At 43.9% G+C, this 25333-nt stretch overlaps 1 protein-coding gene, 1 long non-coding RNA gene and 1 pseudogene across 3 annotated transcripts in view; 1 reads left to right on the top strand and 2 right to left on the bottom strand.

The window, feature by feature from the left end:
- Positions 1–1919: 1919 nt before the first annotated feature.
- LOC309962237 (large ribosomal subunit protein uL30-like) lies at positions 1920–2918 on the bottom strand (annotated as a pseudogene). The gene has a single exon. The product of its transcript is annotated as a large ribosomal subunit protein uL30-like (transcript).
- Positions 2919–7541: 4623 nt separating this feature from the next.
- LOC309962661 lies at positions 7542–9767 on the bottom strand. Its single transcript, XR_014326257.1, has 3 exons — positions 9324–9767; positions 9133–9189; positions 7542–7750 (listed from the first exon to the last, which is right to left on the bottom strand). It is a non-coding gene; the product is annotated as an uncharacterized lncRNA (long non-coding RNA).
- Positions 9768–10973: 1206 nt separating this feature from the next.
- Positions 10974–25333, top strand: part of WWTR1 (WW domain containing transcription regulator 1) — a 132285-nt gene continuing 117925 nt past the window's right edge. Inside the window, exons 1-2 of the mRNA XM_082839205.1 lie at positions 10974–11222; positions 11628–12061. Of these exons, the coding sequence (XP_082695331.1) occupies positions 11631–12061 (431 nt within the window). The 5' untranslated portion in view covers positions 10974–11222; positions 11628–11630. The remainder of the gene's footprint in view (positions 11223–11627; positions 12062–25333) is intronic.

Below are 25333 nucleotides of genomic sequence, written 5' to 3' on the forward strand. Positions count from 1 at the left end.
ATGTAAAGTAATGAAGCATCAGCTCTTGGACACTTCAATATAACCTATCTCCAGGGCAGATAGAATTCTCACCTGAGATGTACTTAAATCAGAATCAGACAAAGAACTTTGTCATTCCTCGTTGAAAGGTACAAGTTGCCATACTTAATTGAATAAGGCAGTCTTTTTTTTTTTAATATTTATTTATTTGGCTAAGCAGGGTGTTGGTTGCCCTGTGCAGGATCTTCACTGAGGCATGAGGGCCTTTTAGTTGCGGCACAAGGAATCTGTAGTTGCGGCATGTGAACTCTTAGTTGTGGCATATGGGATCTAGTTCCCTGACCAGGGGTTGAACCCGGGACCCCTGCATTGGGAGCTCGGAGTCTTAGCTACTGGCCCACCAGGGAAGTCCCAAGTCTTTTAACAATTGCAAGCGAAAACTAAAACTCAAGTTTTTTCCCTTGAAAGCCATAACAAGTTTTATCTTTACAGATATTGATACAATGTCTACTAGCCAGGCTGAATTATATTATCATCTCTAACCTGGAGCTCCTGGCTGTACAATCAATACCAGAAAGAGCCTTGATGGCAGGTGGGAGGAAATTCACAGAATAAACAGTCTCTTGCCTGAAATCTTTGCCTCCAAAATGGGAGATGATGATTCAGTAGAACTACAATGTGCAGCCACTAGGTTGGTACCCATGTAGTCCTAAAATTGTTTGGCTGTAAGGGCATCATGTGATACCTCTAAGTATTTTGTTGGTGATTTGTTTCTAAAAGGTAAAGAGCTAAAAGATTTTTGTTCCTGCTAAGAAATGCCAAGCATATGAACATAGGCAGCTATTCCATCTCTGAGTTTCTCTGCCTGGGCCTTCTTTCTGAGAGCTTCCTGCCTTCCCTTGAGAATCATGCTCATTGTACTTATTCTTGACCTTGCTCTGCCTCCTACCCACCATTAAAGGTGATTAGTCCGGATGGACACCTGATTCAAGCTAAACCAATCAGACACCTTTCCCTGGGAATTTGGACTTGAGGCAAAAGTCCATTTCTCTTTCAAGAGAAACTGTATAATATGTGAAATTGTGAGGTGTAGACAACCATGTGCCATGTGGATTGAAGAGCAGAAAAAGCTGGGTGCAAAAAGGAGAGTGAAGAAGATATGCAGAGAGAAGTGGGGGAGGGGAGACAGAAGAGAGAGAGAGAGAGAGAGAGATGTGGACTCTTTCAGGTTGTATGCAGTATCCTTGTAATTGCTCACTTTTGCTTAAGTGAACATAACCTTTTACCTGCAGCCAAGAGGAGTGTTAACTTTTCCTCCCACTCCTGGCAAGTGTATGATATAGAAAATATGAATTTGTCCAACAAGGTAATCCTGGACTCACAGGAAACACTTTGATCCTGTAGGAGCCTCTTCTTGCTGCAGGAAGAAATCTGCCTGTTTTCTGAGCTCTTTCCCCACACCAGCCCTTGAAGGGTCTAGAAAGACTCAATCTGAGGGTCAGGACAGACTGAGGTTTGGGAGCCCCCCAAGGATTTGGGGCTGTTAGAGCCCCTAGTTCAATGGCTAGGCTAGAGTGCCTAGTCATCATTTGTGATATACTTTTTCTGTAACAAAATGCATACTGAGTTCCAAATGACCCATTTACAAAACGACTTAAGGACTACAATCCTTTAAAAAAAAAAAAGAAGCAGGGACTGCCTGTTCCATATTAATTAGTAGTGATGATTCACAACACAGAAGAGGTTCTTTAATACACACAAGCAAGCACTCCGTTAATCAGGACTTGAATGCACTTTAAGTTCCCTCCAACACATTTGACTTTTCATTTATTTAATGAGAGGGAAGAGACAACTAAACTTCAGTCTTCTGTGCATTGAATGGCCGTTAGATGACAAAGCATTTGTGAAATGATACTGTAAGTCAGTGGAGGAGAAAAAACTTTAAAAATATCCTCTCTCTCTCTTTTTTTTTTTGAGGAACAGACAGAATTCTGTAATGCTCACAAAGGAAGAAGCAATTAAGACTCTGATGCAGTTAAGAAGATATAAGAGAAATATAATTTGAAAGCCTGGAGGCACTAGACAGTTTGAGTTCTGGCTCTTTTTTTTTTTTTTTTTCAATTTGAAAGCAGTCACTGTTTATTAACTGGCCAGATTACAGAAGTAATCATGGTAGATACCTTAGTTCATCCTTCTAATAAGCCTGTTGATCTGGTCTTCCCTGTTGCCAGCATCTCCACCTTCAACAAAATGGGTGGTCATTTTCTTCATTCCACCTCGTGAAGACAATTTGAAGGGCCACAGGAAGTCGTTTGCTTCTTTGAATGCAAACGTTTTCCAACAGTATAGATCTCATGAATCAGATCCTCCATGCAGATAATACCGTATTTGCCAAGAGATGGAGCAATCGACGTTATCTGTCAGAGCAGTTCGCTTCTTGTTGATTTTGCCATAACCACGCTTGTAGATCAATTCATTTACTGACTTCAGGTTTGGGTACCTCCATGCAATGTATGGTTCCACAATTCTCAGCATGTTAATTGAAGCCTTGTTGAGCTTCACAAAAGTGCCATTGAAAATCTGATGGAGTCGGAGAAGCTGCAACACCCTTCGAACCTTTGGGCTCATACCATTGATACCTCTGATCCTGATGACAAACGTCAATTTGGGTTCCGTGGCTACGTAGAAGTTGCCGGCTTTTCCTGCCATCCTAGCCATGCGAATTTCAGTTCTATACATCTGCCTGTATTCCTTGTGATAGCGCTTAGCTTTTTCATAGATAAGCTTCTCCTTGCCTTTCGAAGCATTTTTTGGGCAAATTTCTTTCTCAGGCGCTTGATCTTAAGCTCTGAGAAATTCTTTCGCTTTTTCTTAAGGGTTTCTGGCACAGCAGGAACCTTCTTTTTCTTCTCTTCCGCACCCTCCATGGTTCCAGCTGGAAAGAGCTGAGTTCTGGCTCTTTTGTTACAACTCAATGACCTTCGGCAAGACACAAATTTATCTGAACCTTTGTTTTCTTATCTGTAAAATAGGTGTTCCAGTAAGGCTTGCCTGCCAATTCTTACAGAGTTACTGTGAGATTCATGTGTGACTGTACATGTGAAATTGTTTTGTAGTCTGTAAAGTATTATACAAATATTATTCACTCTTATTGTGACAATTGAAATACTAATAACTTTTAATTATTTTGACTAGGGGGAAATGTCTACAGTCATATGGTCAAATTAGGAGTAACTGTATGGCAGACACTACATGAGAATAAATTCACCCTCTGATCCAAGATTATATGCAAATATATATTTTTATTTAATTAATTAATTTATTTTTATAAGCCAATCTTTTTATTTATTTAGTTTTTTGCTGAGTTGGGTCTTTGTTGCTACGTGCGGGCTTGCGATGAGGGGGGCTACTCTTCGTTGTGGTGCGCGGGCTTCTCATTGCGGTGGCTTCTCTTGTGGAGCACGGGCTTTAGGCGCGCGGGCTTCAGTAGCTGTGGCACGTGGGCTCAGTAGTTGTGGCGCACGGGCTTAGTTGCTCCGTGGCACAAGGGATCTTCCCAGGCTCGAACCCACGATCCCTGCATTAGCAGGCGGATTCATAACCACTGCGCCACCAGGGAAGCCCTCAAATATATATTTTTAAAGGAACCTTTTGTTGTTTTTAAGCATGTGTGAGTTGAACTCATGCCTGTAGGGTTAGCTCTCTGGTGGAGCAGCATTTGCCTCCTGGGCCCTCCCTCCACCCTGTCTTGGTTTGGCTGGTCCTCTCCTTGTCTCCTTGGCTCCAAACCACGGTTGACTTTTCTTTACCAGGCACGAAAAGTGACCTCACTTGAGTCTGGACAGTTCTGAGACAGAGAGATAACAGTGGAGCTTGTATATGCTTGGCTCCTGTCAACATGACAAATAAGACAGGGGAAGAGAGGTGGCTTGAACAGCTGGTGTAACCAGATCTGGGACTTATTTGGGTCGAGGGAGGAGTTGAATGACATCGTCAACCAATGAATGTCCTATCAGGTGGTAAACTCTTCCAAGCTCGGCTTGAAAGACCACTTTTGGTCCTGCATATAGTGGGCACCCCAATTTTTTTTCTTTAAAAAAATTAAAATTTTTTTTCCGAATTTATTTACATATATGTATAACACATATATATATATTTCTTGAATATATGAATAATACTGAGCACCTTGAAATTTCCCCCCAAACACTGGTAATTAGTTCTTTCATCACACCCAAAATAATATTAATAATATGGTTTAGGCTTCTGAGGGTGATGATTCAATTTCTCTATCATGTGACACATTTATAGATCTACACAGATCTAAGTACATAAAGAGAGACATTTATCTATGTATTTTATTTTTATATAGACATTTTATTTTTTGGTATTACTTTAGCATCATATTTTTTATTCATTTCCCACCTGCCTCAATGTTTTTGAACAAAGTTGTAATTATGGTATTCATTAATACTTGCTTCTGGATTTTTTTCATCAAAAATTATTAAAAAAGACATTTGCACATTGATATATTGTCTTCATAAGTACTACTTCAGATAGCTACCAAAAATTCACTGGATATATTGAGCCGTCACATATACTTAACCAATCTCATGTTAAGTGTTTAAGAAACTTCTAATTTTCCCCTACTATAGATTATGCTGCAACTGGCAACTTTCCAATACAGCTGCTAGTTAACCTCCAAACCATGCTTTACGTTGTTAAGCATTTTCTTTTTCTTTCCTTTTTTTTGGGGGGGGCGGGAGGGCGTGCTACACGGCTTGCAGGATCTTAGTTCCCCAACCAGAGACTGAACCCACATGTTGGCAGTGAAGTGGAGCCCTAACCACTGGACATCCAGGGAATTCCCGTGTTAAGCATTTCCAAAAGCGTATTTTTCTTTTCTAAAAATATATTAATTAATTAATTAATTAATTTTTCCATTTAAAATTATTTTCTCCAGTCCCCCCCAAAATACATATGTATAGTAAAAATACTAAAGGATAAACAACTCGTGCACAGTACCCAAGTACAGACTGAATCTCAGAAATTCCTTCTTCCTCTTGTCCAACTGCATTGCTGAAGTAACAGATAACAGTAGGCAGACCACAGTCCCATCCATCATCACCGTCATCATCACCTTTATCAAAATTATCTTCCTTCTGATCATACCAGTGATGCATTTTTTAGGAACACCAAAGTGAAGCCTGACAGTGAGACCCGCATGTGAGGAGAGTCAATGCAGAACTGGGTGGCAGCAGCCATCATTGTAAGTATTTGTAAACTTACCATGTGCTGGACACTGTGGTAGACACTTGAGATGTGGTAAATTATGAATACACACATACCATGTCAAGGAACTGGTCAACTCTTAGCCTCCTGTTGAAATAATCTTCTTCAACAGTTTTCTGGACTCTTGATTATTCAAACCCTTATCTATTCAAAGTCCTTGTCTGTTTTGCTCCCCTTCAGTTGCTAATGGTGATTCTGCTCTGGGAATTTTCTCCATACTGGTTCAGCAAGTCCAGGCAGGTTCTGCCCCAAGGGCTCCTGGGCTAGAGTCTTTTAACAACTCACTCACCCCACCAAGTTTCTGACCATTCACCTGAACTGGAATCATCCACTCAGACCAAGTCAGTGATTCAGAGCTGAGAAAAGCAACCTGTGGTTTTCCTCAGGCAGAATGGCAGGCAAGGCCACGGGGCTAGGCTAGTGTACTGGACACTCCTGTGTGGAGGACACCTTGTTAGGCACGGGGAAGAGAAAAAGGAAAATGAAGTCCTCTTAGACTTGTCCTCCAAGAGCTTGCAATCCTTTTCAGGAGCTGAGTCCATATGTAGTGCCAAAATTACAGTGAATGGTGAGAGGGTGCCTTACAAACTGTTAAGAGGACACCAGTGGGTGCTGGAAGAGGAACAGGCAAAGTCATGTAAGGATCAGCATTCCCTCAACAAGGAATTATGGCCTTCCGAGAAGCAATTCCATAAGGAAATGCAAGATGTGTCTAGCCCTGCAGCTATTTACAATCCAGTTGGCGAGGCAAGAGATACTGAGGTAAAAGTTGAAATAGAATATAAAGCAGTGTTACGTGTGATTACGTGTCAAGGGAGTGAAAAAGACAAGAACAGCCTGAATTTAAGGGAAAGGAGGGATGGATGAAGGTTTGACAATGGAGTATGGAGGGCAGTTTTGAGCAGGGTTCAAACAAAGAGATAGGTGTAGTGAAGGATTAGGCCAAATGTGCTTGGGTCAGAGCCTCGCTGGAGAGGATGAGGGACACATCTGTGTAAAAATTAAGGTCAGAATGCTGTGAAGATGGCAGTGTGTTGGGAGTCCTTGGGTGCTGGATTGATAGCTCTGACTTATTCTTGTGGGTAGTTGTTCAAAGCTTGTGAGCCAGGGAATGACATGAAAATGGGAGGCCAGAAATGAGGGACTGGAGGGAGAGAAACCAATCAGGAGGCCACTGCAAGGCTTTGAAGATAAGGTCCTGTTGTGGGAGTGGGAAAGGAAGGATGGGCTTGAGGGACATCAGAAGGAAGAATTGACAGTCCTTGCCGTTGATTGGATATGGACAGAGAGGGAGGAGAGAAAGTCTTTGCAAGTAGAAAGATTTACATATCGGCAGGAGTGTACTCTCAATTGATTATCTTATAAAAATTGTGGAGTTTCTTCTCTATGAGATAGGTAGGCAGTAGGTATCTCACTGATTAAGAATGACAAAACCAGAGAGCAACTCCTGGCTCAAAGGAGGGGAGAGTAGAAAAAAAGCACTCCGATCTAGGATTACAAACCCTGGGCTATGTCCCAGCATTTCTTTTCCCCCCAAGAATTCATTTCACGTATTTGGACAAAATACAGGCATACCTCGGAGATATTGCCAGTTTAGTTCCGTTCGCTCGAATCTTTTTGGTTTCCCCGTGCATATAAAAGTTACGTTTACACTGTACTGTAGTTTGTTAAATGTGCAATCGCATTATGTTTAAAAAAAAAGACAATGTATATACCTTAATTAAAAAATACTTTATTGCTAAAAAATGCTAACCATCACCTGAGCCTTCAGTGAGTTGTAAACTTTTTGCAATAGTAACATCAAAGATCCCTAATCACAGATCACCTTTAGCAAATACAGTAAGAAAAAAGTCTGAAATATTGTGAGAATTACCAAACTATGATGGAGACACGATCTGAGCAAATGCTGTTGGGAAAATGGAGCCGGTAGTGTTGCGTGATGCAGGGTTGCCACAAACCTTCAATTTGTAAAAAAAACCCGCAGTATCTGTGAAGTGCTACAAAGTGAGATCTTCCTGTACTTTAAAACTCACTGGGCCAGTCTCCTTACCTGTAAAATATTTGTCTATTATCTATTTTATGGGTCTCAGCCCAAATCACAGCCATTATTTATTAAATACTTCAGCATGTAACAGAATTTGTGTTAAGAACTTTATTTGTAATTTCTTATTTAATCTTTAGAATGCCCATTCTGCATTTAAAAAAAAATTTGAAAATTTAGTAGCTTAAAACAATATTCATTTTATTTGTTCTACAATCTGGGCTGGGCTGGGCTGGGCTCTGGTTCTACTGGTCTTGATGCTGGTCACTGATGCCCTTGCAGTCAGCTGTTGGGCCGGCTGAGGGCTGGGCTCAGCTCCGGTGCTGGATGGCTGGAGTTCTCCCTGTCTCCACCTATCTCAGGGCCTCTTCCTCTGCACGTGGTTTCCCCAGCATGGCTCAGATCTCCCAAAATTACAGAAGCAGAAACTTCCACACCTCCCTTGGGGTTAAAAGAGGGAACAAACACAGATGCAGGGCTGCATTTTCCAGGTGAAGGCAAGTCACTGGCCCAGTCCAGATTTAAGTGGGAGGGACTCCATAAGGGTGTGACCAAAAGAAGGGTGGTCCATTGAAGGCCTGCAGTGTCACAGACTACCTACCACACTATTATCTCCAATTTGTAAATGAACAATCTATGATTTAAGGGAGGTTAAATTACTTGCCCAATGTAGAGAGTAGAGCTAGGCATTTCAAAGCTTGTGTTCTAAATCAGTGGGAACAGATAAAATTTGTATATAGTCATTCCTCAGTATCAGCAGGGGGTTGGTTCTAGGACACCCCGCGCCCCCCAACCAAAATCTGAGGATGGTCAAGTCCCTTATATAAAATGGCGTAGTATTTAAATATAACCTACACACATCCTCCCATATACTTTAAATCGGCTCTACGTTTCTTATAATAACTAATACAATTAAATGCTATGTAAATAGTTGTCAGTGTGCCACAAATTCAAGTTTTGCTTTTTGGAACTTTCTGGATTTTTTTTTTTTTTAAATCCACAGTGGATGTGGAACCCAAGAATACAAAGGGCCGACTGTAATTTGTTTTAATCTAAAATCCTGTGAGGTGGGTACTGTTATTGTTTCTAATTTACAAAGGAGAAAACTCAGGAATAGAGAGTTTCAGTATCTTGCCTCAGGTATTTTCCTCCAGAGATTCATTATACACTTACCTGTTACACCATATTGCCTCTTATGGGCAGTACCTGATATATACAAGGCACCTATAAATGTTATTTAATCTGAAACTATTGTTTGAGGCACTGAAGCAAATCTCTTTGGCCATCCACTATCATATCTTATAGACTGTTTGGGAACTGGGAGTTTTCCCTTTGAGCTATCACGTGATCAGAGCAATTTCCATTTCAGGCATCTACTTTGTCCTCCACTATCTATGTCTTGAAGTTTGGCAAGGAATGACGGCCTCCTTGCCCACCCAACCTCAATCCTGATTCTCCCTAACTGATTAAGCTCATGGCTCCCTCAGCATCTTCCTCTGTGCAGCAGCCAGGAACTCTTTACAAAGCAAGACCTTCCTTCCTGGGTGAGGACCTTCCTGGAGTTGGGCTGGCCTCAAGGTTGCATCTGTTCATCAGGTGGCTTCTGAATTAGTAACCTTTCGGTCCCAGTCACTTCCTCTAGTTCCAGAGCTAATTTTCCCATTGTTGCAACTGTGGTGGCTTCTGACGATAGCTTGTAAAGATGCTATTTCCCATGGAGTGACCTGTAGCAGCTTCCCCTTCCCTCTGCTGGTCCTATGGGCAGAGGACCTCCTGATGGGAAATAGTTCCAGAGTCTCCTGAAGGAGCCATGCTCTGCTCACCTTTGACAGTGATCCACATGACTGTCTTTCTCTCTCAGGCAGTCTTGATTTTCCCATCTGTGGGGAGTTTGGAATCAGAGCACACCCTCAAACACAGATAATGGGGGGCGGGCTCACTTAGGTGGCCTCTGCTCTATTTTGGGCACTGACAGGGAGAAGCCATTCAGGGAATGTGCCCCAAATACTCTTACCTTTTCCAAAGCAAAACTATGGGGTGTGGGGCTTCCCTGGTGGCGCAGTGGTTGAGAGTCCGCCTGCTGATGCAGGGGACACGGGTTCGTGCCCCGGTCTTGGAGGATCCCACATGCTGCGGAGCGGCTGGGCCCGTGAGCCATGGCCGCTGAGCCTGTGCGTCTGGAGCCTGTGCTCCGCAATGGGAGAGGCCACAACAGTGAGAGGCCCGCGTACCGCAAAAAAAAAATAAAAAAAAATAAAATTTAAAAAACAAAAAAAAAACTATGGGGTGGCCTTGTCTTTCCCATAAACTTTCCTCCTTCAAAACAACTCCAGATTTTAATTTTGACTTTGTTCCACCCTTATAAAACTGTGAAGGCACAATACTTGCACTTGATACAATTCTATTTTATTTAACAAAGAGGTATGTAGGCAGGTATGTCTTCAAAGTGCTTTACATATATCGCTTCATATGACTTATTTCATAAACTTACGTTTGAATCAAATGGGGTCGGGTAGGGACTTTCTGAAGCCTGACTTACCTCGCAGCCACTCTCCCCTTCTCCCTAATGGAGAAGGGACAAGGAAAGAAGGAATTGAGCTGCTCCGGAGGACCAGGCCGCCTACTACTTCCCGCAGCTGTCTTGCCAGTCTAGATCTAGCAGGGGGTCTCCACCCCTCGCCTAGATCCAGTCGGTGGGAGGGTGGGTGGTTTTTTCCGGGTCACTGGCGCACCCTCTCTGCTCCCAGCCACCTGTTCCGGTTCCATCCCGGCTCCAGGCTCTCTGGAGGGCGTCAGGGACATTCCAATCCTCCCACTACCCGCGCGGATGTCGCGGGAGAGGGGGGCACGATCGCTGTCCCTTTCCAGCGCCCAAGCTTTGACCAGGTTTCTTCTCAACCCCTAGTGACTTGAGTCACCCTGGAGAGGAAAACAAGGATTGATAAATGGTTTGAAGGTTGTTTACAGTGAACCAGCTGGCGAAGCCGCATCCCTAGCGACAGAGGCACTTTCTGGGCACCGTCTGCGCACGAGCAGACAACTGAAAGCCAAACAGCCGAGATGCCTCCTCGCCAGACCAAATATGGTCACAAGCGCTAAGTAGCCTCCCGTGGAAAGGCTGGCCTTGCTGGTGTCTCCCCGCGCCGGAGCGCACCCGGGCCCGCCCTCAGGCAGAATCACGGATCAGTGCAGCGCTCCGTCGCTCCCGGCCTCGGCACCCGGCACTAAGGGAGGGCGCGGCGCCCAGGACCGGCCCTTACTCGGTCTGGGCCCCTCACCCGCGTGCCCTCCGCCGCCCCCAGCCTTGGTTTCGGTCCACAAGTCCTTGATTAAACAGGCTCGGGCCACTTTCCCTTTGATCCCGCCCCAAGTCCGTGGTAAACTCAAAGGAATGCAGATCCAGGGCTCCGCGGGAGAGGTCCGCGCGACCAGGAGGAGTGGGTGGAGGGCACCCGTCTCCTCTTACCCTGCAAAGTACCCAGCACGCCCAGGGTTTTCTGGAGCCGGGGGTGGGAGGAAGAGGAAGAGTAAGGGGAGAGACGAGCGGGGGCAGGCAGGCTGGGGACTTGGAGGTCATGCATAATTCAACAGCTCAACTTTCGGCCCCGCCTCTTTCCTGGGAGTGGGAGTTTGCTCCAAACTTTGTTTATGGGACAGTCCGGGAGCCGCGGCGGCCGCGCTGTCTGCTTCTCCTCAGCCTCCTCGCGGAGCGCGAGCGCCTGAGGCCAGTTCGGGGGATGTGAGAGCAGAAGGCCCTCGGCTGCCAGGCACCGAGTCGGGTCAGGATTTGCCAGCCGGGCCCCGGCTCCAGCCCTGCAAGCTCGGGACGCACCCTAGCGACCCAGGCCCGACAGCGAGTTCGGGCGGGACGGCGGCCGCCGCACGCCCAGACTCGGCTTCGCTGCGCGCCCAGGTAGTGCCCGCTGGCGCGCGCCCGCTCACCCGGCACCACGCCAGGGCGCCCGGCTCCTCGGGCTTCCGGAGTTGAGATGTCTTGGAGACTTTGGGGGGCTGACTGCCCTGGAAAGTTTCGACCTGTCCTTTGCCACCAGCAGTTCAGCAGCGTCTCCAGTGCAGTTAACTCCCAGCAGCCACCCCATCCCCCCTTTCCTGGTAACTTCTTGGCTTCAAGAAAGTTGCATAATTCTTGAGGCCAGGAGGGACCCCTCCCCCCTCCGGCTGGTCTTAACTGCTGGGTGTCTGGGATCCCGAGGCTGACACCTATCTGTCTCTTTTGCTTTTTCTCTCTATTCTCCCCCCCGTATCACCCTCTCCGACCCTCAATAAAAGGCTCATCTGACCTCCTTTCTCCTTGCAGAAGATGAATCCGGCCTCGGCGCCCCCTCCGCTCCCGCCACCCGGGCAGCAAGTGATTCACGTCACTCAAGACCTAGACACGGACCTCGAAGCCCTCTTCAACTCGGTGATGAACCCCAAGCCCAGCTCGTGGCGGAAGAAGATCCTGCCCGAGTCGTTCTTCAAGGAGCCTGACTCCGGCTCGCACTCGCGCCAGTCGAGCACCGACTCGTCCGGTGGTCACCCTGGGCCCCGACTGGCCGGCGGCGCCCAGCACGTCCGCTCGCACTCGTCGCCCGCGTCTCTGCAGCTGGGCACCGGCGCGGGCGCTGCGGGCAGCCCGGCGCAGCAGCACGCGCACCTCCGACAGCAGTCCTACGACGTGACCGACGAGCTGCCTCTGCCCCCAGGCTGGGAGATGACCTTCACGGCCACTGGCCAGAGGTACTTCCTCAAGTAAGTCAGCCTGGAGCTAGGGGGGACACAGAGTCATGTTACCCAGGGTGTGTGCACGCTTGTTCTTGAGTGTGTGTGTGTGTGTGTGTGTGTGTGAGAGAGAGAGAGAGAGAGAGAGAGAGAGAGAGAGAGAGAGAGAGAGAGAGAGAGGGGGAGAGGGAGAGGGAGAGGTGATGTGTCACCTTCCACGGCTGTTTCCCAGCGATCTGGGAGGCTGGAAGTAGGGAGTGAGTCTCTGGGTGTTGGAATTGTAAGGGATCAGAAACTGAGTCTGGTGAAGTTCTTCCAGGGTTCTGGAAGTCACAAGAGATTCGGGACGTGGAAACTCTTAGAGGTACAAGAAAAAAAAACTTTTGGGAGAATTCTCAATGAGACACATAGGTGACTATGCCCTGCAGCTGGAGTACTGATACAGACTCCTGGACCCAAACTCTTACTCCCTTCCCTGCCCACTCTAAGTCAGATAGTCAGAGCCTGGTCCACTGAGATGACATCAACATAAATGCTAGAGCAGATCTGAGGCTTGGGGAGGAGAGGGACTCTTGGTAGTGTAGGTGGTCTCCAGTCTCTCCATTCTTGGGAAAAGCAGTCTGGAAAAGTGAACACTGCCTGGTAGGCCTTACTGGTGACGTGATGACCACACAGCACCTGTGATGTAATTAGTAACTGCCTGGTGAAGTAGTTGTAGGCTGGACAAATCAATTGTGTGGAAATTGGGTCGGAGTTTTATTATGTCGCCCTTGGTAACCTAAAATACCATCGAATCAGGAGCCTGCTTTGTCATTCTTCCCTTCCCTTTGTTCCAGCTTTTTGATGTAATGAAGTTTACATTTGAGTGGAATTAGACTGTATAGGAAAATATATTCATAGGCATAAAGAAGGTTGTTTCCATTGTGGTACCCTAAAATAATTGTATTCTGGAGGAGAAGCCAAGCTGGAACTTGCAATGTAATTAGTGAGGTCATGGGGGGGTCAGGCTATCAATGGCCTGGATTGAAGTCGTGCCAGCTGGACCACTTGGTCCAGGATTGCCTGCCCTGGCGGGCTGTTCACTGCCATGGAGGGAAACTCCTCCTCTAAGAACTTGCCTTGGAATTTATGTTAAAGCCCATATTTCTTTGATTGAGTAGCTTTAGTTTAGACGTTAAGATGTTATGTGCTATTTTAAAAAGATAATCAACCCTTTCTTTGGCACTAATATTTGATACTTTGCTGTGAGAGGACCCTAATAACAAATACACAAGGATGGATGAGGCTTATAATAGCCAACCCTTTGACTCATACTGGTGGCCAATTATTCCTTTCCCATCCCAAAGCTGTTGATGTCTTGTGCAAGGAGGAGTGCTTTATTTTTTTGCTGGGGTTGATGTATTGCTGAGAAGCCCTTGTCCTAAAACAGACTTGATGGTCATTTTAGTCCACAACTGGTCTTCTCCTGGGTTTTGAGTGACAGTGTGGACACGTACTCAGTGCTTTGATTTCTTTTTCTTTTTTTAATTATTTATTTTTGGCTGCGTTGGGTCTTCGTTGCTGCGCACAGGCTTTTCTCTAGTTGCAACGAGCTGGGTCTACGCTTCGTTGTGGTGCGCGGGCTTCTCGTTGCAGTGGCTTGACTTTGTTGCGGGAGCACGGGCTCTGGGTGCGCGGGCTTCAGTAGTTGTAGCACATAGGCTCAGTAGTTGTGGCTCACGGGCTTAGTTGCTCCGCGGCATGTGGGATCTTCCCAGACCAGGGACGGAACCTGTGTCCCCTGCATTGGCAGGAGGATTCTTAACTGCTGCGCCACCAGGGAAGTCCAGTGCGGAAGTCCAGTGCTTTAATTTCTAAATAGTTGATGGAATTCAAGTATGTGATGTAATAGCATGACATTTTTCTAAGTGTGATGATATTGTTCCAAAGGATGGCATTAGTTTGTATACTATATAAAGATCCAAAGTAGCATCTTGTATTGCTTTACTTAGGTAAATGCAGTTTTGAATATCTTACTGTGACTTTTATAGAAATGGACTTAGTAGTACCTACAAGTAGAAAAAGACCCAATAATTTCTAATAATTTTGGAGGCTATTTTTGGTCCCAAATGATTTTTGAACTGTGTTTATAAATATACACACACAAATATGTATATGATTGGTATAGCTGGTTGTTAAAAATATGAAATAAGAGCTGGGCTTGCCTAATATCTGAGGAAAGCTAGGGGGAAAAGATCCCTAAACAGAAATAAAACAAAAGAGTTCCCTTTTATACAGGCTTTGAATGATTGGAGTAGCTCTAAAATATGTTTGTGAAACTAGGTTAAAAATGGAAGTAGGCCTTGGGTTTAGAGAAAGTTGATCTGCTCCGTTTGCCTCATCCCCCCAACTAACAGTCACTCCTCAGTCCAAAGCTGGGTGCATCTTCATTTCACTTTGGATAGTCAATAAAGACAACAACTGGAAAAACGTGTAAGCAGGAGGCCTGTAGGCTTGATCTGATGCTATCCCTGGAAATTTTTTGGCCAAGTAGCTAAGGGAATTTAAGAAATTAAGTCACTGTGACTTTTGTTTTTTGAGATAAGCAATATGCCAGGAGTTCTCTGAATTTCTTTTGGAGCTTTGTTTAAAGGTGGAATAAGATAAATGTTATATGCCACACTTTGTTCCACAGCCTCAAAAAGCAATGTATTTTGGTGGATTTAAGTAGAAGCTTGGAAAATGGTGGCAACTAACCCTGAATTAATTTTCATAAAATCTACCCATGACTTTGCCCCAACATCTGTGAAATGGGGCTAGCAGTAGAATCCTAGTCTTGATTTTGTCAGGAGTTGAGGGCTTTATAAATCAGAAATCAAAGTATTTTATAATTGACAAGGTCATTTTCTTGGGGGGAAGGTTAGAAAACTGAGGCCAGGGAAGGGTATTCACGTGACTTGGGGAATGCCATTTGTGGTTATTTAATGGTGGACCCTGGACTGGCCCTCTAATCTGTTGTCATCTACTTAGGGAGCAGTTTTCCGTTTTCCCCACTCCCACCTTTATCCTCATGTCACTTCCCCAGCTGAACAATGAGCTTTATGGGATACAAAGCCTGGACATCTAAGAAGCTTTAAAAAACCTTTTTGTTATTTTCTCAGGCAAGATTGTTCCTAGGTATATGGTGTAATCACTTTCTGGTACCTGTTACAGGGCCCCTTTTCTAAACATTCACACCTTCCCTGTGGTGTTAGGGTAGCATTTAACAATGGGGAGGATAGAATCTTAAAACGCATGGCCTCTGACGACTGCATTGTTCCTGCTGTTCTCTACAGCTCATAAATCAGGCTGGGGTGTGTAGGTGTTGGGCTCTTAGCAACTGGCACGCTGACTTTGAACACTGATCACATTAAAATTAAAAAAAAATTTCTGGTTATAAATGGAATACATGTTTGGTGTACATAGACCAGAAAATAGAGAATTATAAAGAAGAAAGTGATCTGGATTCAGTAGAACTTTCCATTCTTGTAGAAAATTTTTATTTGAATAACATATTCTGTAAGAAAAATTATCCCCACTCTTAAATATAATTCCAACTATAACATTTGCTGGCACTCTCAATTTTTAGTAATAATTTTAGTGTTTTGCCTTTTCTGAAATGTGTGGTAGAAAATTATTTTTGTCAAAGTGATCTGTGCAGGTGGTACCAAACCCAATAGTATAAAAGGACTTTTGTTGAAACACAATGGTTTCCTTCACCTTCTCAAGGCTCACAGAGGGAACCTTTCAATTTTTATTTTATTTTTTAAAATAAATTTATTTGTTTATTTATTTTTGCCTGCATTGGGTCTTTGTTACTGCTTGTGGGCTTTCTCTAGTTGCCATGAGTGGGGAGCTACTCTTTGTTGCAGTGTGCAGGCTTCTTACTGCGGTGGCTTCTCTCGTTGCGGAGCACGGGCTCTAGGCATGCAGGCTCAGTAGTTGTGGTGCACGGGCTTAGTTGCTCTGCCGCGTTTGGGATCTTCCCAGACCAGGGCTCAAACCCATGTCCCCTGCACTGACAGGTGGATTCTTAACCACTGAGCCACCAGGGAAGCCCCTTTACGGTATTTCTGATTCCCCATTTTGTACGTCAAGGAGGTTTGGGTGGCTATCAGTTCCACAATTTGCTTTTTGTTAGTGACACCTTAATATTCCAAAGCTCTGAACCCATAACCAATAAAAGTTTTGTGCTTTGTCCCCAAATTGACTTTTTTATTCATAAATTATTCTTGAAGTTGAAAAACTGGAGGCAACATTTAATATAATTTATTGCCTTGTGTATTAACATTGGATCTTAGACTTGCACATTGTGTCTGGTGTCAGGACTCCTGGGACACTCAAAGGAGGATATATCCAGCCCCAAAGTCATAGGGATTCTTTCTTTTCACTCTTCATCAGTTGTTAAAATTTGTGTTACCTTTTAGTTTCTTCATCTTTGGATCTTGACTTTCTTAAACATTTTTTCCTATTATTTCTAATTGTCTTTTTATATGTTTATATACTATTTGCCTTTATTATGATCTCAAAATTTTCCAGGCTCTCAATCCCCTGGGTTCTGTCAGGTCTCCTTTCCTTAAGCTTTTATGTCCAGATTCCCTCATCTTTCTGTTCCATTCTTGTTGCTCTCTAGCTCTACAACAGAGCTGTCATCCTTAGGGCTTCTCTTTACTTCTTTCCATGGCTAGGAGTGCTGTTTGTTTGTCTTCCTCTTTTTTGGTTTATGCCCTCATTTTGCTGGAGTACATACTTGAGAAACTGTTTTTATCAAATTAATTAATTTTTGGCTGCCTTGGGTCTTCATTGCTGCACATGGGCTTTCTCTAGTTGCGTCGAGCGGGGGCTACTCTTGGTTGTGGTATGTGGGCTTCTCATTGCGGTGGCTTCTCTTGTTGCGGAGCACAGGCTCTTGGCACGTGGGCTTCAGTAGTTGTGGCTTAGTTGCTCTGAGGCATGTGGGATCTTCCCCAACCAGAGATCGAACCCGTGTCCCCTGAATTGGCAGGCGGATTCTTTTTTTTTTTAAGAGAGATTGCTTTTATTATTTATTTATTTATTTTATTTATTTATTTTTGGCTGCATTGGGTCTTTTGTTGCTGCAGGTGGGCTTTCTCTAGTTGCGGTGAGCAGGGTGTACCCTTGGTTGCGGTGCACAGGCTTCTCATTGCGGTGGCTTCTCTCATTGTGGAGCATGGGCTCTAGGTGCGCGGGCTTCAGTAGTTGTGGCACATGGGCTCAGTAGTTGTGGCTTGTGGGCTCTAGAGCAAAGGCTCAGTAGTTGTGGTGCACGGGCTTAGTTGCTCCGTGGTATGTGGGATCTTCCCAGACCAGGGACGGAACCTGTGTCCCCTGCATTGGCAGGAGGATTCTTAACTGCTGCGCCACCAGGGAAGTCCTATTTCATGGTATTTCTAAAGATTAGATCACATATTTGAAGTGTCTGGTACATAGTAGACTTTCAGTACAAGTTCGTTCTTGCTTCCCCTTGCCTCCCCACATGCATATGCTGTCTACCTGGCCAAAATCGGATGCAGAGACCTTGCTAGTAGGATAAACTAATTTTGACTCTCAGTTATTGTTTGGTGCTGAATGAAGCCTGGATCTGGAATTGCAAGCTGGTTTTTAAAATTGTAAATAAAGACTGAGAATCAATTTTCCTGTTAAAAAACCTAGGTAGGAATGCCCACCACAGATTCCCTTTTGCTGCAGCATCTTGGGCAGAGGATGTCTAACCTCTTCTGAGGAGGGTCTACTTTCTGATTTTTGGAATCTGGCCTGTAGCTACTAGTGGAGCCCCGTTTGTGTGTGGGAGGGGGAGTGAGATTGAGAAGTGGGGTGAGAGGAAGAGGGGAGGGAATTGACATTGGTTGATTACCTGCTCTATTCCAGAGGAGGCAGGGAGCTATAAGTCAGTACTTCCCGGAGAGGCAGCGCCAGAATCACCCATGGAACACACTCCTGACACATGCGTAAGGAAACTTTATTCATAACCCTAGGTACTTTTCACACGTTCTTTTAACTCTCACAGTGACCTGTGAACAGGTACATGTTATTTTCTCATTTTACTGTTGAGGAAACTGAGGCACAATAAGGTTGAGTAAATGGCCCAGGGTCACATAACAGGCGAGTGGCAGAGATGGGATTAGAATTATGTGATTCTCAAACCTGTACTTCTGCACTTGTACTGTACTGCCTCATGTCAGTTACATGCCCATAATTAGGCCCTGTAACTAGGTATCCTTGGTGACCAGATAACTTTGGAGTGGTGGATGGAGCATTAGAGTTCGCTTCTAAACTAAGTCTGGGTGATCAAATTTGGAGCTCTCAGTGCTGGAGAGAGAGAGAAATGATGAACCAAACCAGAAATGGATAGTATGCCTACAATGACTATTTTTTCTTCTCATTGAGATTTTCACCATTAATAAATCCATATCATTTTACAGGGCACACAGATGTGACATGGAGGGTGGATGACCTAATGTATGTCAGGATTGGGTATGTTGCTGAGGACTTGTTGAGAGGGTTAGTTAGATGTTAGTAAAGTAGCTTACAGGAAAAAAATTTACTTCTCATTGTCTTTATAATTGCAGAGATTGATTAGAAATACATTGCTTAAAGGGTTGATTCAGTGTCAGTTTTTGTCTGTTGACAAATTAAGACGTGTAGGAATTACACCCTTACTTATCATCTCTGCCTTTCCCCGTCCTCCCTCAATGAAATATCTAACCACAGGAGAGGATGGTGGAAGTAAATGAATCCACCAATCCAGGGGATAATTTTTTTTTAAAGGGTGATTTGGAAGACTGAGGACTGAAGTAATAAACTTTTTATTGAAGGGGAAATTCTGAGGGGATGGCCCTTCTGCTGGTCTGTGGGGGACTGTGAATGTTTTAGTGCATTGAAATATCAGCAGAGCAATGTTTTCCAAAGTGTATTCCTTAGAACCCTAGTCCACTCAGATACTTTGTGAAAAAAGGTTCCTGGACCAATAGATTTGGGATATGTTGCAGGCTGTGTCCCTCTCTTGGAATTTCACAATACACGTTCAAGACTCTGGAGTCACTTGTTACAAAACTAGTTTATTTTTAAGCCACTATTTCACAAGCATATTTGACTTTTGAACATTTTTATTCCAACTATTATCTCATACTGTCCACCTAGGAATGTCCTATGGACTTTGGGAAGCGTTTTTGTGACTTCCATTGTTATTTCTCTAGTTGAGAGTTTCATGTTTAAATCAAGTTACGGTTTTTCTTTTCAGTGTGCTTTGAGTAGATGTATTACGTTTTCATTTATATTTCTTGATTTAACAGTTAGTTACCAATGCTTAGAGATAAGAAATGGCCCTAAATATCAGACAAGTGGGATATAACACATAAAAACCCGATAATTATGGTACATTGTGAAAGGGTCATAATCCTGATTTTATTTTAAAAAGTGTGTGTGTGTCTGTCTGATAGAGGGTTACATACCAAACTGTGGTCAATGGTCATCTGTGGGATTATGGAGATTTTTTCTTGTCTACTTTTTGCCTTTCTGTATGTTCCAAATGTCGCATAATAAACATATTTCTTTCTAAATTGGGGGAAGGGGGAAGTTAGGAAAACCACAGCAGAAAGCAAGCAGAGAGGCAGGGGAAGATGGAGTGGTAATTTGGGTAGGTGTGTGGGACATGGGAGGGATCTTGTAGCTTTAGCTCAGTAACTGAAGCCTGGAGCTTATGTTACTAAGGAGATCCTCTTTGGGAACTGCTTGTGTTTTTCTTGTTTTGGGTTCTTTTTTTTTTTCTTTCTTTTTTAAAAAAAATTTATTGAAGTATAGTTGAATTACAATGTTGTGTTAATGCCATACAGCAAAGTGACTCAGTTATACGTGTATATGTATTCTTTTTCATATTCTTTTCCATTATGGTTTATCACAGGATATTGAATATAGTTTCCTGTGCTATACAGTAGGACCTTGTTGTTTATCCATTCTATAGATAGCAGTTTGCATCTGCTCATCTGTTTTGGGTTATTTTCTTTAGAAATGAACACCGTAATTGCTAAAATCTTAACCAAAAATTCTCCAGAAAAGTCAGGATAAGAAGTAGACTTCATGGCAAATCTTCTGAATTTCCTTCAACATATTCTTTATTTGCATACACTTCTTCCTGGACTTCTAGATTTTATTGAATGTTCCATCTAGACCCAGCAGATGATAAAGGGATAAACGATGTTTGCTGTTAGATGAAGCGAAACCAGGAATATATGCGAAGTGCTTTGCTCTGTGCCTGGCACAGCGAGCAGCCCTGAAAGTTTACTTACTCCTGTCTTGTTCCTGGTTGAGATGGTGGTGGGGGCAGTGCTCTCCCAGGGCCTTGCCTTTGTGCCATCTTAAAGGTCTTCAGCCATTTCAGCATTTACAACAAAAAATCATTGCACTCTTCTTGTGTGCCAACGCAGTGCACTGTGCCCGGGGGTGGGGGTGGGGAGAAATGTGGCAGCTTTTCGGACCTCAGGCAGCTGACAGTCTAGCTGGAGAGACATGGGGAATACAGACAAAACCAGGCTAAATAGCCTCCTTCTGACCTGTGTGCAGCTGCCCTCCTGGGTTGGAAGCACTTTGAAGTGTGTCACAATAAGGCTGTCATTTCTATTATTGTTATAGGTCTGAAACTTGCAGCTGGGCTGACCGTCTTTTGGTTTCTCCCATTGGCTGTGCTCCTGGCCTCAGGAACTTGGCACAAGCTGCTACCTGTGCCTGGAATATTATTTCCCCGTTTTTTGCCCGGTTAATGCCTACACTACCTTTAGGCATCACCTTAGATGCCAGCCCTGCAGGGGTTTTCACCTGACTCACAGCCCCCGCACTGGCTTAGATGCTCCTGCCAGGTTCTCCCACAGCCCTCTGTGTCTCTGCAGATGTAGCACTGCTGCTATAATACTATCGTTGTGTGGTTGTTTTTTTTTTTTGGCCACACCGTTCGGCATGTGGGATCTTGTTTCCCCGACCAGGGATCGAACCCGCACCCCCTGCAGTGGAAGCCCAGAGTACTAACCACTGAACTGCCAGGGAATGCCCCATATTACTGTTGATTTATTTCTCTTTCTTACTACACTGTAACCTCCATGAGGGCAAGAATGATGTTTTTCTTGCTTGTCATTGTATAACCTGAGCACAGGGCCTGGCACAGAGGTAGGTGCTTGATAAGGAAAGAATCCCATAATATTTTCTTTTAAATCTTTGCAAGCTTGCACCCTGGAATTCTTCATAGGAATCTGCCGTGTTCAGGAATGTAGTTCCATCAGGTCGGTGCGCATCCTGGATTGAAAGTTTAGAATCCTAGCTCCACGTACTAAATGCAGTGGAAAGGAGGATAGATGAAGGGTGGGTGTTCAAAGAAGTCTCTGTAAAGGTGGTTGGGCATAAATGGAGTCTTGAAAAATGGGAAGAATGTGGGCAGGTGAGCAGAAGGGCCTTCCAGGAAAAAGGGGATAGGAAGAGAAGTGCAGAAACAGAAATGCTAAGGGTCTATTTTTGAGGCCAAGAAGAACCTGGCCTGACTTAGCTTGAAGATAAGTATTGGTTGTTAGATGACCATGCATCCCATTGAGGCTTTAGAACCTCAGCTAGGATGGGGACACGGACCTTTCACTAGTCCGTGTGGCAGCTTCCTCATCCCTTCATTGAGATCCACCAATCCTAGAGTTATCTGAATGTAGCATAAGACCCCACCGTTGTCCCTTATGTTGAGGTCTTCCTAGTTCTTTAGGGAACTAAGCACTTTATACTAACGTATGGGTCTGAAATGGTAGTGCTTTCCTAGCAAAGCAGCCATTCCTCTGTCCATCCACAGATCCATTCGTTGGTCCTATATTTAATTTAGCCTGTGCAGTTCCACCATAGTGGGTGGTCTTTGCTCTCCAAGTTAGTGGGGTACGGGGCTACCCTCAACTCAGGCCCATCCCCACTGAATCTGCCATCTCTGCTTGTAAATGAATAGCTTGCAGGTCTGGTTGTTCCCAGAATACTCTTGTAGTTTTGGATGAGGCTGGTCACCTGGGCACAGACAAAATTGAGATTCTGGAACCACAGTTAATCCACCGAAGCCCACCTAGGCCCTGAGCAGCCCGTGGCCTCCCTCTCAGGGGAATCCTTCCGAGACTCTTAGTGAAGCCCGCTGGGAGCCTTTTCACACTCACTCATGAGGCTGAATCACATGTTGATGTTTTCAGATGACTTCACATTAAAAAATATTTTTCTAATAGGTAATAAATACATGGAAATGACAAAATTTTCAATAGTACCAAAGCATGTACTGTGAGAAGTCTCTTTTGCCCTCCCTCTAGTCCTCTGGTACCCTCCCCAGCATACCAGTTTCTTTTGTCTTTCCAGAGAAACTCTGTGAGTACAAGTATGCATATGTATATGTAAATTAAATGTGTATTCCCACCTAGACTATTTTCAGTACAGTACAAATGGTACACACTCTTCTGTACCTTCCTTTTGTCATTTAGTATATCTTGGTGTTTATTCCTCTTCTGTACATAAATATCTGCTTTATTTCTTTAAGGACTACATAGTATTCCATTGTATGGATGTACAATGAATTTCTTAAACTGATCCCCTATTGATGGACGCTTAGATTGTTTCTGATTTTATTTTTAAGTATAAAGATATTATATGCTCAGCCACTACTGGAGGGAGGAAAGTGGAAAATAGATTCTTCTGATTTTCCCTGGATCCCTATTTAGAGACAACCATTGTTAACACTTTATCTAGAGAATTATTTGCATAAAGAGCAGAGACTCTCTGGCTCCTACCTAATTTATTAGATATCTAATAAATCTATTAGATATCTATTAGATATCTAGCTTATCTGTTATCTAATTTCTCTATCATCTACTGTTCTACCTATTAACCAATATACCTACCCTTCTTATACAAGGGTGATACATGGGCTGGCAAATGCACTGGCCAGTTAGATGGATGCCCAACCAATCGGAATGAGTGGCATGGCAGTGTGAAGTAGCTGAGCCTGTATCTCAGTGGTACTCAAAGTGTAGTCCGTAGACTGACACCAGTGTGCTCATGTTACGGGCCTGTGATGAGCTAGATACAGAAGTCGAGAGTGTTTAGAAACTTTTATAGCAAAATAACATTGCTGTGACATCTAAGCACATGATCAATGGGATTGCCTTGTGGAACAGGGTAGTTTGGGTGCGTCAAACTTGTGTGGTAAGTCACATGTGGCCTGAGCTACACACAAGCCATCTACAATAGGACCACATACTTGGCTTGGCGGATTGAAAATAAAAAACACTAGTGCTTTACAACAGATAGTTTGAGAAGCACTAATCTATTCCTCTCTCCTTAATTCTATCTATCTATCTATCTGTCAATCTATCTATCTATCTATCATCTATCCATCCATCCATTTACCTACCTATCATTTTATTTTTCCATCCACCCTTATAACTATCTTTTAGATATCAACGAACTAATCAATCAATTAATCACACCTTTCATTAACTTAAGAATCATCAACCAAAGATGTTGAATAACGAGTCTCAATATGGAAACACATTCTATGGCACAAAGGTTGTATATGATGAATTTTTCAGTACATAATATATTTTATGTCTTTGTGGCCCCCTACACTAACTCTTTGTTTTAAAAATATGCTTTGACACACTTCAATTCTGAACACTGAAGATAAATTCAAATTCTGTTCTTTTTGGTGACTAATTTACCTGTAAACATGGCTAGCTATAGACTCAGTAATTAAAACATGGTTCCTAAGCCAGGGATTGTGGGTTCGTGTCCTACCTGGGGTGCCAAAACAAAACAAAACAAACAAAACATGGTGACTGTGGAAAAATGCATATGCTGGATTGTTTATTAAAATATGTTTTCCTTTGTGATGGCTTTTCTGCAAATACTGAGATATGAATATTTGTCTTTCTCCCAGTTTGCCCATGGAAAACCTTTCTGGGCTTAGGTGTTCACAGGTTGAGGAAGCAACTGTGATAGTCCATCAAAAGTAGAAAACACAAGCAAATGATAAATATAACCAAAATGAACAGACATACTTTTTTTTTTGCAGTACGCGGGCCTCTCACTGCTGTGGCCTCTCCCGCTGTGGCCTCTCCCGCTGTGGAGCACAGGCTCCGGACGCGCAGGCTTAGCGGCCATGGCTCACGGGCCCAGCCGCTCCGCGGCATGTGGGATCTTCCCGGACTGGGGCACGAACCTGCGTCCCCTGCATCGGCAGGCGGACTCCCAACCACTGTGCCAACAGGGAAGCTCCCAGACATAACTTTTACTGACTTGATTTTATTTTTGGAATTCTTCTTAAAGATTGCTTTTTGGGAATGCTCTGGCAGTCCAGTGGTTCGTACTCCGAGCTTCCACTGCTGGTGGCCCAGATTCGATCCCTGGTTGGGGAACTAGGATCCTGCAAGCCGCATGGCCAAGAAAAAAAAAAGACTGCTTTTTAACATACTCTCATCAAAAAATTTAAGCAGAGCTGAAGGATATAAAGTAAAAAAAGTACTCCACCCTCTAGTTTTACTCAGAGAGAACCACTGTTCACAATTGCTTGTGTATCTTTCAGGGATTTATTATGTATACACATGACCTCATTTATACTTGCATCAGTTGGATGTTTTGGGATCTTGGGAATCACAGCTTAGGTGGTCTTTGTTTCTGGTTGACCCTCACACAGCCTCAGGACTGAGAATAGATATGGGTTAAATTCTGGAGAAATTCATGTGATGCCTGAGGGGGAGGTCTCAGGGTGAGAAACCTTGTTGAGGTAACTATAGTTCAGAGACTGGGATTTGGCTTTGTGGTTCAGAAAATTGCTGCCCTTGGTGCTCCAAAACTGATCAGGGTTTCCAGGGCTGTCTGATGTGGGCTGTACTGGGATGAAATGGGGATAGACACTGTAACTGCAGTTTCAGGATTCACAAGCCGTGACTTGAATATTCTGCCACTCTGGAATGAAGGTACTCGTATGAGTGATTTTTTTTTTTACTGTCTCTTTTTTCTTTATTTAAAGACTTTTAAGTTAGGCTCCATTCTAGATATTTTATATTGCCTCCTTCACAATCTTTTTTGGAACAAATGTGTTATCATTTCATTGGTGATATGCCATCCCTGCAGATAGAGCATATGAGTGATTTAATCACAGGGAAGTTGCTTTGGTGGTGCTGGAAAAGGGAAGAAGTGAAATCAATCATTTGAGGGATAGTGAAATCATTTCAGGGGTATTAGAGACGTAAATTTTTTTTTTTTTTT

This window comes from Leucopleurus acutus, assembly GCF_964270905.1.
Source record: "Leucopleurus acutus genome assembly, chromosome: 5".
In the NCBI taxonomy this organism is placed as follows: domain Eukaryota; kingdom Metazoa; phylum Chordata; class Mammalia; order Artiodactyla; family Delphinidae; genus Leucopleurus; species Leucopleurus acutus.